A 14,944-nucleotide genomic window follows, 5' to 3' on the forward strand; every position below is an offset into this window, starting at 1 on the left:
GTGCTTTAAGGCTTAAGAGCTGCAACTTTTTAAAAACCTTCACGGATCTAATTCAGATTGAGTACACCCTGCAGTTACTGTACATCTTAACTTACACCTGCTGGGAAAACTTGCTAGATCAGACTTAAATGTAAATACATCTATTTTTAACTGAACCAGTTTTTACAGGGTCTGAAGTATTCTTTCACAGGAAGAGGTTTTTAATATTCACACTGCTGCCTACAGTAACTTAATTTGTCCTCCTACTGTTGAGTGTTTTTGGGTTTGTGCACACAACCCCCCCCCCCCCCCCCCCCCCCCCCCCCAATACAGGGCTCGTTGGAGGGTGTGTGGGAGGGTTACTAATAGCTCCTATTACATTTTGGTCTACATGACATTCTTCATGAAACTGCTCTACATTAAAAAAGGCAAAAAAAAAAAAAAAACAAAAAAAAAAAAACCAAGCTGCTTGACTTATCTATTGTGCCTACTATCTGATGTATATGATGAAATGCTAACTAACTTGTTAAATGTTCCTTTATTTCTATTTTACTGTGCACAAAGAAGACTTATTTAAACCTCATTGTTGCAGTCCTTATGATGCATGATCCGAATTGTAACAAAACTAAAATTATTCCAGAAACTGGTGGAGTAAAAAAAAAAAAATTACTTACTGAGCCTTTTGCTTATCAGGAATCCTGCACAAATCCACTTTCAGCTTCACTACCCCATGGTCGCTGCTGAAATGGGTTTTTTTTGTTTTGTTTTGTTTTTTATTTTTGGGGGTGGGGGGGGGGGGTCTTGTTATTTCTGCCATAGACACAGACTCGCAGCACTCGGCACCCCAAAATGCCTGTAACGAAAGGCTCTGCAGCTACCTAAAAAAACAAAAACAAAAACAAAAACAAAAAAAACCACCGGGCTCTCCTAGCAACAGCCGGGAATAAACACAGCAGCCTGAGCAAGGGCTGGGGGTGGGTTGGGGGGGGCAGTAAGTGAGCTAATAAATCCAAGTCTTTATCCAGCTTTTGCCTTTGCAGGCATTTGATTCATCCCATTACAGTAAGGGAACACAGTGTGATTAAGCTAATTCATTCACCCGTCAGGAAGAAAACAACCCCCCCCCCGCTCCCCCCCCCCCCGACCAAAAAAAAAAAAAAAAAAAACCGTCAAAACCAAACCGGCCCCCCCCCCCCCCCCCCCCCGGACACCCCAAACCCTGCCTGCTCCTGCATCAGCCCTGCCAGGCACCAGCCTGCCCGTGCTTCACCCTGCGGAAGACAAATGGATCTCGGGGTGGGTTTCTTTTGGGGGGGGGAGGGTTGGGGGGGGGGATGTTGGGGGGGGGGGTGCCTGTAGCTCACCTGCAGGAAGGCTGCAGCACCCCCCGGGGGGGGGGGGGGGGGGCGGCTGCCAGGTGGTACACGGCTGGCTGAGAGCCTGCAGCTGCAGCCCGGTCCCTCCCCACCTTTGCCTGGGTGACACTGCTGCCATCACCCTTCCCTCCCTTGTTTGTGACCCCCCCCCCCCGGCAGCCCCAGCACCAGCCCGCCCACCTTTGGCTGCTGCGCCCCCCCCCCCCCAAAAAAAAATAGCCTAAGCGGGGCCTTTCCCAGCATCGCTCTTGCTCCCCGAGCGCCTGGCGCTGGGCTGCTTGCTGGGCCCCGAAGCCCCTTTTCTGGGGAGCACAAGCAAAGCTTCGGGGCTGCAGAAGCCAGTGGGACAGTGCCAGCTGCACGCCGGGTACCCAGCGCGCGGCAGCAGCTCCCAGAGAGGCTGCAACCTGCAAATGAGGAAAAAAAAGATAAATTAAAAAATAAATAAATAAAAAAAGCTTTCTCTGCCCCCTCCCCACCTCAGCCAAACCCCTCCAGCACAGATGAAAACCCTGGCTACACAGTGCATCCATGCAATTGGCAAAAACCCTACAAAGCTTAGCAAGAGCTAATGAAACCTATTCCATAATTACTCTGTCTTGCTTATTTTCACCCGCCTTTCCTAATCTCCATTTGTCAGTGTTGCTGCTTTTTCCAATTTTTGACTCATGAAAAATTTGTTTTGCAACTGAAACAAACAATCAGTTCAGCTATGTGAAGCTGCTTCTAGCAACAATTAATTTTCAGCCATTCAAAATAAGAAGCTTGTGGCATCATTTCCCACCGGCACTAAAAGCACTTAGGAGGAACCACTGCTTGCACACTCACATCTCGTTTTCTTGGACCACAGCTGAAAATTCCTTGCAACACCACTTTCTCCGTAGCAGAAAATTGCCAAAGAGCCGCTGTGGTCACGTCCCTGTCTGCCACTGTGCACTTACTTCCACATCTGCCAGGTGTTCTGCGTGAGGTCACGTTTCACCAGAAGACAGTCATGTTAACTACCTTAACTGCCTTTAATATACACACTCCCCCCAGCCCCTCCACCGATCTCCTTACAAGTAGGTGCTGTCTGGTGCTCATAAAAATATTACCGAGGTACAGGCTGGTGCAGAGCACAGTCAAATCCAATTCCACCCATGTTGTGCCTGCGAAACCACAAACCATGTCCAACCTGGACTCAAACTGCAAGACGCTTAGCACAACGCCAAGGAGAAAGGCTTGGAGAAAAAAAAAAGGTCTGCTTCACGAGTAGCTTCCAGGAACGAAAAGGCACCGGGGGGCCTTAAGGCCTGTACCAAGGTTTTGAGACTAAGGAACAGATTGATGGAGCTCATATTTCATTGTTCTTCTTCATGTAAGCTTTACACCACGAAAAAAACACACTAAAACATCCTTCACCTTCTCCACTGATTAACAAAGTGCTTTGGCCTGGGTCTATGAAGGAAAAGCTCGCACAACCCACTAACAACAAGCAATCGCAAGTTCTACAAATAAACTCAAGAAAGCTGAGGCCAAAAAAACATAAGGGGAAGGATAAGAACAAAAGAAGCCATCCACTTTTCTTAAAAATCTTTTATTTTTAACTTGTTTCTGAAGAGGTTGAAAACAAAAGCAATTCTGTATTTCAGAATAAAGACTATCCATAGCACAGAATGAAGGACAGTTTTCAGAGAAAACCATTGCACTAGACCCAGTTCTACTGAGCTACTCAAAATATTGCAGCAAGTCTAGTGAACAAACCTGCGGCGGGCAAACCGCCCTTCCGCTGCGGCTGCCTCCACCGAATGCTGGCGGCTGCGGGTTTTGTCCCCGCTCACACTATTGCCGATTTGTGCAGCGTGCTCTTCCCCACAGCAGGACACAGGCTGGCTATCGTTGGCACGGTCACTGGCACTCGCAGGCGCCACAAAACAAGCAGAGGAGAGGACCCGGCGGGTCACCTCCTGAGCCGCTTCCTCCAGGGAGGCCCAAGGCACGCTGGCAGGCAGTTTTGCATTAACCACGTTGCATTTGTTTTGGGATAAAACAGACTGGCAGTACTGAGGAGAGGCAACCTGGCATCGCTATGTTCCCTTAGAAAACAGGAACAGAAGAAGAAGTTGCAGAGATCACCGCAGCCCTGGTTACACGGGTGTTATACCTGCTGCTAGTGCTGCAGCCCGGAGGGAAGGACCCAGCTCTAGCCCCACGCACGGAGAAGCACAACACTGCTGTTTCCAGCATGCCGCCACTGCACGTTTGGCCACCAGGATACAGGTTACTGCACAGTAACTTACAGTCATCTTCAAATCGGCTGTTACTGAAGAACAGACGGAGGCTGTTACTGAAGAACTAATCCCTAAACGGAATACACTGATTTTCTTACAGCTACCTATCCCATCTTAAGGAAGCCCTTATCAGTGACAGCAAGAGAAGCTGGTTGCAAAAAGCAGCTTACTGCGAGACACATTTATGATTGACACAAAAATCCAGCCATTAAAAAAAATTGTCTTTACCAGAAATTCCACAGTGGAAAAGTTGTATTTCAGTTCTCAGGAAGAGAAACACTACAGAGCTATTCACAGTAGAAACACAGTGCATCCCAGTCTACCGTAAAATACAAATGAACTTGTGGGTGATTGCATCACTGATTTTGCCTAGAAAAGCTGCTATAAAACATCAAGTTTCACACTTATTTCAACTACGCAAGTTTGGAACCTGCTATTAAAATAATTGTGTTTGATGCATGTGGCAAGTTATGAAAGCAACAATAGGCTTGCTTTTGCTTAGTGTTGAGCTCAACTCGAATTCCGTAAGAATCCTGAACTTTCTATATTTTAGGCTGGTTTTTGTATTTCTTATAGTCTGCGTCACTGCTGAAGGTCTTTAATTCATTGCTGTCCTGACTTTTTTCAGCCTAATTGATTAGATCGGTGAATCTAAGTGTTTTTAACTGAGCTGACAACTGGCACTGACACTTTGCCATCAGTCTAGTTGCTGTGAAGCTCTCATCTCCAAGAACTTCCAAGGTGAGACTGAAGAATAAGGCAAATATAGGAGAACTTGGAAGTCTCAGAAACAATATGAAATCGGAGTTCGTTTGCTACAGCACAGAGCAGGAGTACATTTGGTTAAGATTTTGTTTTTTTCTGAGACTGCACTGGCCCAGAACACTTGGTCACAAACTACCACGATGTTCATATTGGCTTGTACAGCAAAGTAGTCACATATTTCTTCTTGTAACGATGTGTAGCACTAAGCACCATCACTCCGTCCTACAGGAGATGGAAAACAAACAAGCACATTACATGGTTATCTAAAAGCTGCAAGTGTGAAGAAGAACATGCCTTGGCCTCTCACCTTGATAGAAAGTGCATAAAGGTGGTTCAGCATTACGTGGTTGGGTTCAGGGAGCAAAGCAGGATCGCACTGGGGAGGAAAAAAAAAAGGAAAAGAAGAGGGTGGGGGAGTGAGACTGTGAAAATAACAGGCAAGAAACAGTAAGAACTCACAATTTAGTCATCACAGCTGATGGGCGATAAACACTGCCTGTAACCGTCTGGCCATACCCTCAAATACATCATACTGCTTCTTACACTGAGTCCATCAACAAATACAGACAAGGTTCCAGTACAACCTCAGATCCTCACAGGGTGGAACCCTCTGGATCCTCTTTGCAATCATTAAACAGATCTCCCTTATTTCCTACATGCTTTTGACATTTTCAGCACATTTTAATAGTGTTGCAGTGGGAAGATCTGGGTTTCTGGAAGTAAAGTAGCAACCCAATTCTTTTGTCAATTTTGAAAAGAGTCAGTTAGAAAGATAAATTTACTGCAGATGGATCCATCTGGACTTGCATAATAGGCAATTTATCAACATGGCAATTATTCCAAGGTTTTTCCTTGGCTGTCCCCTGTCTGTCCACAGATTTTCCCTGTCTGTCCACATTCCCCAAGGAACTTATCCAGCAAAGGACACTGATGTACTCACAGAAATGCCCGTGTCCTTATTCAGGATGACCTGCAGCAGGTGGGGGGGGAGAATGGGTGGAGATTTGAAGCGCTCCTCTGCCTTACAAACGTAGGGTTCCTGGTGGTATGGTCCTGGGGGTGAACTCGACAGCTCTGCCAGAGAGATGTTAAATATTTACTCTTAAAATATTCTGGAAGAATATCTGCTCTTTACAGGTACTCCAAGCAGATTCTGACATCCAGACACTTGTGACCAAAAGAAGTCAATGGCACATAAGAGAACTGTAGCAGCTGATGCAGCGTCAGAGGATCAGTCACTGCCTGAAGAGAGTAACAACACTCATGCAAAGAGTTTTGTACCTGAAAAAAGAGTTTTAAGATATCCCAGGTCTGTCTGCCTTGAGACCAGCTGCAAAGATTTAGGAAGCAGGGTTCTGAGAGCCATGCTGCACTCCAGAACTTCATCATCATCTCTGCCCAGCACTTCCGCAGCAAACACTTAGTACTAAACATTGCTCCACAACATTATCTCCAAGGGAAGTACTAAAAACATGATAAGCAAGTGTAAAAGGCAGGTATTATTCCAGTACGGGGACAGAATAACAGAAAGAGCTCTTCAGAGTAGAAAGCAAGATAATAGAAGGCTGTTATAGCACTTGGGGAACAGGGTCTTCTAGAGTCTCCTCACTGCTTCTTGCACTGTCCCAATCTCACAAGTCCCGCTCTTTTTCCAAAAAAGCTTTGTCCAGGGGAAAGTGGTATAGAGCAAAAACCAACTGAAGGCACTTTCTGCCTCAGAAGAAAAGGAAAGGTCTTCTGAAGGAGGAGGCAAGATGCTACCTCAATCATGGTCTCAGTCCCTACAAAGGCCTATGAAGAACAGGTGGCCGAGCTGATCTCAGAGATGATCCAAGGTAAATCTTACCTCTCTTCTATCACACTGGAACACAAAATTTAAGGCAAAAATAACTTTGCCACATTATTCTGCTCAAAGATATGGATTATTTACACTAAACTGAGAGGATACGAGATATTCCTGAGCCTGTGGCAGCAGTACTAAAATGCATCTCATTTGTACCTCTTAATTGGCATCTTCTGATTTCCTGAGCCCATTTCCTTAGTAAAGCAAAATGGTATTAGGAGGAATTTAGTCTGTCAACATTGGTTTGATGTTTTAAGGTAGGGACTGACCACCACTGAGTGTACTAAAAACAGCCACTTCACACTGCACAGACAAATGAACAGCCATTAAGCACCCATGATTTCCTCCTAATCATATCTTTAATGATCTGCACTGCTTGGTCGATGGCTCTTCTGCCATTCCATCTTCTTGCTTTGTGCATATGTGATCCCTGCACAGGTCCACAGAGCCTGACAAAAGGAGAGATTAATCTATACTGGAGCCTTAACTCAAGACAAAAAGGAAGAGGGAATTTTTTAACAGCTCTAACAGGTGCAATATAAGATTACCAGTAGCCTCATACCAGACATGTCAGAACATTTTTGGGAGTCCACCATCAAAGCATCGAATACTTCAAAGTCGGTTTTCTTCACCTGAATGATGTTGTTGACAGTACCTAGCTGGCTGGTTACTACTGGCTGGGAAGAAACAGGAGACAAAAGTTACAACAAAGAAGCTTGCAGGACTATTAGGATTCTGAAAACTATGCAATTGGTTTTAACAGTGAGATATATTCCTTTTAAGATACATTAGAACCAGATATGGAAAGAGTTCACCATTGCTGAATTAGTGTTACGTTAAAAGGTAGGTACAGGATTTGGGACTGGGCGGGGAAGGGGGGATTTGTATCAGTTGAACCTGCTAGATCCACAGACTCTTGAGAAAATCTTGTGCTATAGTTAAAGCTATATTGGGTTTGGGCTAAAGTTAATGATAGGGCTAGAAGAAGCTAAGCTTTACTGCAAGTTTCTACAGGGCTTTCAGAGCCAGGGTAAGATCTGGATGGCCTGATGTAGGACAGGGGATGGGTGGTTGCATGGGTTTTACACCTAAAGCTGGAATTACAGTCCAGGGCAGAGAGTCTAAGTGCTAAATTTACTACATGGTTCTGCAAAGTTTGCAAAAAGCAGCAGAAAGCCTGGAACTGGCAGCTGTGAACGGCTAATTCTGAAGCAGGTAGGACTGCTGGGCAGGCTATGGTTAAAGCTAGTTTTATTTATAGCAGAGGAGGAGGAAAAGTCCTGGTGCCTGCAGGAATTAATGGCCGATAGTAGATTTTGGTGCAATTACTGGGCTACGGATAGATCCAGAGCAGCAATAGCAACATTCTGGCACAGACAGCAAGCACAACACAGAGAGATTTCAGCTGTCAGCAATGCTACAGTGTTCTCAAAGTCAGCTGGGCACCAGACAAGAAAAGCACACCATCACTCATAAACCAATACCCAATGGACCTTCGTCACCTATTTCTTACAAAAGTCTCCTGTCATTTCAGGCTCTCAGTCTGGTGGCCACCACCTAGGACAGCTGGGATCAGAAACATTTATCTCAGTAGCTTAAACAGGCAGTTGCTGTTGTTAACAAATGCCTTCTCTCTGAAAAGGCCAGCTACCGGTGCAGAAAACGGCCAGCTTCTCCTCTTCATCTGCCTCAATCAATAAACATAGTAACTCAAAGAAAACATTACCTCTGAAGGATCGTGTGTCCACTGTCCATCCACGAAGAACTTATATTGGTGCTCTCCTTCTGGCAGGTCCAGGATTGCCACAAAGTTGTTGTGACTGGAATTTAAGACAATCGCCAATGAAATATTCTGAAAAGTGCATCAATCTCTGTGACAAACTGCAACAAACACCATCACATAGATTACAAGTCTCCTTAATATGCAGAAAGCTAATATGGCAACACCATGTTTAAGAGAATCTCTTGTGCAATCTAAAGGTAAAGAATCAAATTATAGTTAATGTGACATGCAAGTCCTAATACATTCAAAATTAATATTGATACTCTTGGCATCAAGGAGCTAGTATCGAACTTTCATAAAGTCATTCTGACATCTTCATTTTATTTGTTAGTACATAAGACCTCATTTTGTGTGTGAGGCTCTTGTTGATGGGAAGGAAAAAAAAACCAGATCACTTTTTCTTGCCTTCCAGTATTTGTCATCACAAATTGCATCTCACAGGTGCCAGTGAAATGAATAAAAAATGACTGGAAGATGAAAGCAGCAATTCTGCTGCTTTGACATACTTTGGGTTTGAATAGCTATCGTTCAGTAATTTTGACATCCTGGTGCTGTGAACTTCCCGGTTCTTTGGAGCTCTTTGCTGCCATCTCAAAGAAGCTCAGAGATAGCCAGTGCTACATGAACAATTCAAACAGGCCATGCAATACCACTACTTCTCCTCTCAGGTAAGGAGTGCCAGCATACCATCACAGAGCCAGATTTAAGAATTCAGTTTGGAATAATGAGCTCTTTTCTACTTCAGCCTGTCTGATTCAGCAGTACATATTTTTTCAGCCTCTAAAGAGATCCAGACACCTCCTTTCCCAAAGCATCTAATCTGATAAGAAACAAACCTGCTTCTTCTTCCGTAAGGAAATATTTTCGGCCTTCTTCCAAATTCATTTCACCATCTTCCAGACTTTCTACTTTGAATATAACAGCAATACTAATGTTCTACTCACTTCTTTTCTCCCTCCTATGTTGATAATTTGTTTCATGTTGCTCATGCACAGAACAATCCTCCCATACCATTTCACCAGGCCACTATACTCCTCCCTCAAGTTTCCTAAGAAGTTAAGACACTTCTGCAATAATAAGCCACTCACTGAGGTAAGAAACACCAGGAAGTTGCCAAGGGACCTATCTTTTATGGATAGATCTTCACTGCTAGGCAGCAGGACTCAGATCAACACTTAAGTCCAGACTCTCCGCCATCCACATTGGTTTGTGGAATTAAGCCGAACTCCAGAGCTCTCAGGCAAGGGAGAGTATATGATGCTTTAACACAGGCCTAATGTCTTGTTCATGCCATTTACCAGCAGGTATCCCAGGCTCAGAGCTTCCTAAGAATTCAGATCCTTTGAGCTGGGTGAAAGCCAATGACAGGGCAGGAAAGCACATGTGCCATGGGAGACACTACGTTTAAATCCATCTTCACTCTGTATATCCTAACTCTACCCCAGCTAGTAGACTCTGCACAACAAGGATTGTTTCGGGTCATTCATATGCTGTGACTGGCGAACAAATAACTGCTTGCCACTGTCACACAGCACAGCTGGCATCCCTTGCCATCCAAGAGTCAAAAAACAAGAGAAACTCAGATTCCTGCTTCTCTCCTCAAGACCTTGACATGAAAGTGGCAAATCCAAGCACAATATCATCTGACCACCTTTCTCACTGCACTAATCATTCCCAATCCTTGTGGAGTATTACTGATAGAGCAGAAGTTTATTACCTCCTTGTCAGAGGAATTTTACTCCAGTTGTTGAAGGACCCAGATAAATAAACTTCTTTCCCTCCTCCAGTCCAACGAAAGACTGTCGGTCGAGCTTGAGTGGGGGTTTTATCACTCACTTCCAGATCTTGTTGCCAGGCCAGGAATTCTTCTTTCTCCAGCGGAGCCTAGGAACACATCTTAATCAAGAATAACTCATAACTGGCAGACACAGACAATCCATCTTTCACTAAAGGTATTCCTGCCCTTAGGCATGCTTATCTAAGGTGCAAGTATACTGTAGTTTTTGTCAGATGGGATTAGAAATTGGGCATTTCAAGAATCTGTTCACAAGTTCATTTGCAAGTGGAAGACAAAATACTCCCCCCTCAAACCTGAGTTAGGCTCAAAAGAAATCACTCACAGCTTTGTAACTGCAGCCAGAAAAGTTTACAAAATATTTGAATATAGGTAGGGAGAGAAAAATAATTAAAAGGAAATATACTTAGAAACATTTGGATGGAACAAATACGGTAGGCACAAAATTTGTACTTGGATCCAGAAAGATTTAGGGCTGTCTAAAAATCTAACAGTATAATTTACTGTTAGATATTCTTATAGCACACAAGTGAGACACAGCAAAAATAATTTCTAACAATCTATTTAATAATAAGCAAAAAAGTAGTTAACAGATCTTTTAATATGGAAAATAATAGACAGATGAAAGATCACTGGTGACTGCAAGAGCATTAGGGATCTGAAAGAACCTGGGGCACTTAGAACTGGGCAAGAGCTTTGTGCTAGTTACCTTTTAGATACTCTACAGTTAACTCTTACTGGAAAACATGACATCACACTCATGAAATCTGCTTGAATATCAAAGGCACATCCCTCCTTAGTGTGAAAAGCAAGAGAGAGAGTCTACTTTGCGTGCAAACTCAATTATGGAATTATCAAAGACTGCTAACAGCACCACCTCAATGTGACATTACAACTGGACAGTGTTCCCAGGCTGCTACTGTTAGGGGACAAGAACAAACCAGCAATACCTTCATTTCCTCCGAATGGAACAAGTCTGCATCTTCAGGACTATCCATTAAGATTTTGGGTCTATCACCCTCTTTTGTACTGATGGCTCCTCCTGAATTGTCACATCGGGATGCCTTATGCCCATGACGCTCCAGTCCACCTCGCTCGCTGCTTGTGTTCCCCATTTTTTAAAGCCCTAGAAGAGAAGGAAAAGCCAGATTAGCACACGTATTTTTGAAGTCAGAAGGCCAGCAGGCAGGACAGCAGACTTATCAGGAGACTTGGATTGTGAGCTGAAGACTCTAAGAAACTTGATTACTCCATCCTGCAAGTATCTTAAAATTATATCACACTCAGAACAAAGAGACTAAGCGACAGCTTTCAGCTAGCCTTGATAATGCGCTATAGTTCAGTATCCTAGCATCTCTGCAAGACTCCATCATTCCAAAAGCTCACCAGGCAGGTATCTGTCACTGCAGTGCACTGGTAGTGCTTCTTCCCAGGCTGTTTGTTCTTCTAACTGCCTTCTGAAATACTCAACACACAAAAAGTTCTGTCAAATCTGTCAAAACATCAGTAGGACTTATGGTCAGAGTGCTTCAAAAACAGCCCACTAAAATGTGACTCCACCAGAGAAAACAGAGTTAGCTCCGCAGAGAACCTGCTGAGGATCCTTACACTGGCTGCCTGCGGCTTAGAAAGCACAAAAACGACACAGTCCCACGGATGCTCCGCAGGAGGCTTCCCGCCAGCCTCCGCTTTTCTTTGAGAGAGACAGGGACCTGCTGTGCAGGCAGCAGCACCGCCAGGCAACACAACGCTTCCTCCCGCTCCGTAGCCATGCTGCCACGTCCGCAGGCAGAGCGCATGACACTGGATGCACTCCTCCTCCTCCGTACACATGCACCCCGGCATCTACTGCCAGTGGTAGGGGGTGCCCAAACCGAGAACTGCTCCAACATATCCAAGGTTTGCCCAGCTTAGATATCTGGATTAGTATTATTTTATGGCAAAAACATCAACGGGGTCAAAGACTCACGCTGAAAATGGCTGTAGTTTGGTGGATATTCACCTGGGATTCTCTTCTAACATATACAATATTGCAAGTTTCACAGCACTCATAAAGATGTCACATGTTAGCGCTCACTAGGAAGGCTGGTTTTGCAAAACAACCAACCTGTTGACGGATTTACCCAGCATAACTGAAAATGGGTTCATTTAATCTTCCACGATTATTCTTTATTCTGTCCATTTTTACCTTGGAGTTCACTACATGTAAAGCTCACAGCCTCAGGTCATGACTGTCTTAACATCTCCCTGACACACCCCAGCCAGCACAGATCTGGGGCAAAAAACACAAAGAGCACTTTTATTAGTGTCTATATTCCAGAGATTTTCAGTGAAAGTCTGAAGCCAGAGTGCCCCAAATCATCTTTTAAACACGCAGGAGGACTACTAATTCACTTTGCTGGTTTTTAAAAGTTTTGTCTTGTTATATGATGCTGGTTCCTGCCATTAGAAAGACAGGGGAAACCTGACAAAAATGGGCAAGTGTGATCCAGCTTTTCGCAGTTGACTGCAGAGACCAGAAGACACTTTTCTTGAGAAACCACCACTACTTCTGACAGAAGCTAATCATCAAATAGAAAAATGACATGAGTTTTCCATTGCTCTGTCTGTGCTTGTTATGAAAATAACCTAGCAGAACTTGCAGCTTTGTGAGCAGCAAAGAACATTTTAGTTGAAAGACCTCTAATTAGTTTTGAGTTTTAGGAAGGAAATATTAAACAAAGCTGAGTTTGTATCTTGAAATATTTCCTGTATTGCTCAGAAACAAAAGAGGACAGTTTACTTCTTGTGAGGATACTGAGGAGCGTGAAATGGAACCACGAAGAACTCATGTGACAGCAGGTATGTCAACACTGACTGTCAATAAATGACAACAAAAAGCCAAAACTTTAAAGGGCTGAAATAAGTTAATAAAGTGGATAAGAACTAAAAGTTTGTAAACTTAAATGAAATGTCGAGACAGATGAGATGGCCCATAGCGAGCATCAGAGGCAGTAACCTTGAACAAAGCCCAGCCTGCCCAACACGTTCAGTGGCTGGAAGAAGGGGAGGAATCCTGGAGTTTGTTTTAACGAGATGCTATTCGGGACCCTGCAGCTCTCTCAACAGTCTAGAGAGAGTACATTCCACTTCATTAAACATTTCAAGAAATATTTGAGTATGGGGACTAAATTACGTGCATATTAGTAGGGCTGCAGGCTAACAGCCATACTGGGTCAGACGAATGGCTGTGGGGCTAAGCTGACCCAACAGTGGCCGCAGCAGGTTATCTAAGGAAAAACAGCACAGAGCAACCAGACGGCGATTCTTCACCATCGCATTAGCCCAAGCTCCAGCAATAACATTATATTTGCTATTACCTTTATAATAGATTTTTATTACATGACTTTACAGAGTTGCTTTTAAACATTCCTAAACCTTTAGCAACCAGGAAAGCCCACAGCAAAACAGAAGATGAACCCTGCCATCCCCAAACCCGCAGGCTTAGCCACACAGCTCTGGGCTTTTCTCCCCACGCTTCCGAGCGGCGTCAAGAAAACAGAAGTCACTGCACTTGCGAAGAGGTGTTTCATAATAAGCAATGTCTCAATACCGGAGAACGTTCATCCGTTTCCTCGCTATGGGGTATTCAGATGGTATTCGAGTCGTGCAATAGCACCTTAACATTAGGAGTCCTATGAGGAAATAAAATTAAAAAGGAATTTTCTTGCAATATAAAAAGTAAAAAAATAAAGGAATACCCAAAAGACAAAACACCAAAAAAGCTGGATAAAACTCCGCTTGCTGCTTCCAGATTTAGCAGGACCGTGACCCCTAAGGCACAGGCAAGGGTGGAAGGATGAGCACCGCCCCAGCTGGGCGCCCCCGGCGGCCGTGCTCACCCGCCACCCGTAACTGGGCCGGCACGGTCCAGCCACGACCGCCCCGAGCCGCGCTGCTAACGGGCCGCGGGCGGGCAGGCGGCTCTGCGCCCGGGCCGCACCGGGGCTCAGCGCGGAGGCGCAGCGGCTTCCGAGAGCGCTACGGCCGCTGCCGGGCGCGGAGCGCAGCGCGCTGCCTGCGGAGCCAAGCCACCGACGAAGCCCCGGCCCGAAAGCGCGTCGGCGCCGACTCCGGCGCCGCTCGCAGGCGGCAGCTGCTGCCGCCGAGGGCCGAGCTCAGGGCCACGAAGCGGCCCCGCCGCCCCTCGCTCACACCCGCAGCGCTGCCCCGGCCCGGCCGGGGGAACTCACCGTCCCGCGCCGCCGCCGCCGCCGCTGCACTTCCGCTTCCGGCCCCCTGCGCGGCGCGCGGCCCGGGTGGTAGCGGGGCCCCGCGCGCAGGTTCCGGCCGCGCCGGGGGCCTCTGGTCAGGAGCCGCGGCGCTGACGCGTCCCGCCACCCCCCGGGGCCATGTCTCGGCAGCCTGGGACCTGCCACCCCACCGGGCTCCATCACCCCCCACAGCCTGTGTCCTGCCACCCCGTGTCCCACCACCCCCCATGTCCCACTACCCCATGTCCCGCCACCCCGTCCTGCCACCCTACCAGCCTGTGCCCCGCCACCCTGCCAGACCCCTGTCCCACCACCCCATCAGGGCCCGTGTCCCCATGGCAGGCCAGTGACACCAGATCCTGTGGCATTTATCACACCGCCCATTAATGTGGTCATTTAATACTCCTGCTAAACTGGTGGTGTAGCTGTGAATTCGCTAGCAAAGAGTAAAGGCTCTTTACCTGTCCCTCAGCTGTTTTCCCCAAGTCACCACCACCGGGAGATTTGGGATATGCTAAGGAGACTGCAGCTGTGTGACCGCTGGGATACTGGAACTGGACAAGAAAAGCACTCCCCTTGGATGCTGTACGCACGCTGATGGCTGACCGGCCAAATAAGATAGTGTGAAAACACCGGCACACAACTCCGTTCCTCTGAGGAAACTGCTCTGCTGCTGGATGGAAATTTAAAAGTCCTTAACATAACTGATGCTCGCCAAATTAAATTACGCTCATATATTGCTCTGACCAATCTGTCTAAGCATTTCCAGTTACACTGTCTCATTCCACCCTGTGCTCTGCCGCTTGCTTTCTTCCACTAACTGGCATAAAGCTGTGAAGACCGCAGGGTTCTGGGATGGTAGTTCTCTTTACAAGGAAAT

The 14,944-nt window shown here is 46.0% G+C and overlaps 1 protein-coding gene across 2 annotated transcripts; it reads right to left on the reverse strand.

Annotated features, from left to right (window-relative positions):
* Positions 1-2,915: 2,915 nt before the first annotated feature.
* PRKAB1 (protein kinase AMP-activated non-catalytic subunit beta 1) lies at positions 2,916-14,102 on the reverse strand. Of its 2 annotated transcripts, none has more exons than XM_064522283.1 (8): positions 14,044-14,102; positions 10,762-10,937; positions 9,734-9,900; positions 7,960-8,053; positions 6,796-6,910; positions 5,331-5,464; positions 4,698-4,766; positions 2,916-4,612 (listed from the first exon to the last, which is right to left on the reverse strand). In XM_064522283.1, exons 2-8 carry the CDS (start codon positions 10,924-10,926, stop codon positions 4,535-4,537), a joined length of 822 nt encoding a protein of 273 aa, XP_064378353.1. In that variant the 5' UTR covers positions 10,927-10,937; positions 14,044-14,102; the 3' UTR covers positions 2,916-4,534. The 2 variants fall into 2 exon arrangements, with proteins under 2 accessions (XP_064378353.1, XP_025974845.2); XM_026119060.2 differs by lacking the exon at positions 14,044-14,102 and adding an exon at positions 13,404-13,485.
* Between the last annotated feature and the right edge of the window lie 842 nt (positions 14,103-14,944).

Source organism: Dromaius novaehollandiae, chromosome 17 (assembly GCF_036370855.1).
Source record: "Dromaius novaehollandiae isolate bDroNov1 chromosome 17, bDroNov1.hap1, whole genome shotgun sequence".
NCBI lineage: Eukaryota > Metazoa > Chordata > Aves > Casuariiformes > Dromaiidae > Dromaius > Dromaius novaehollandiae.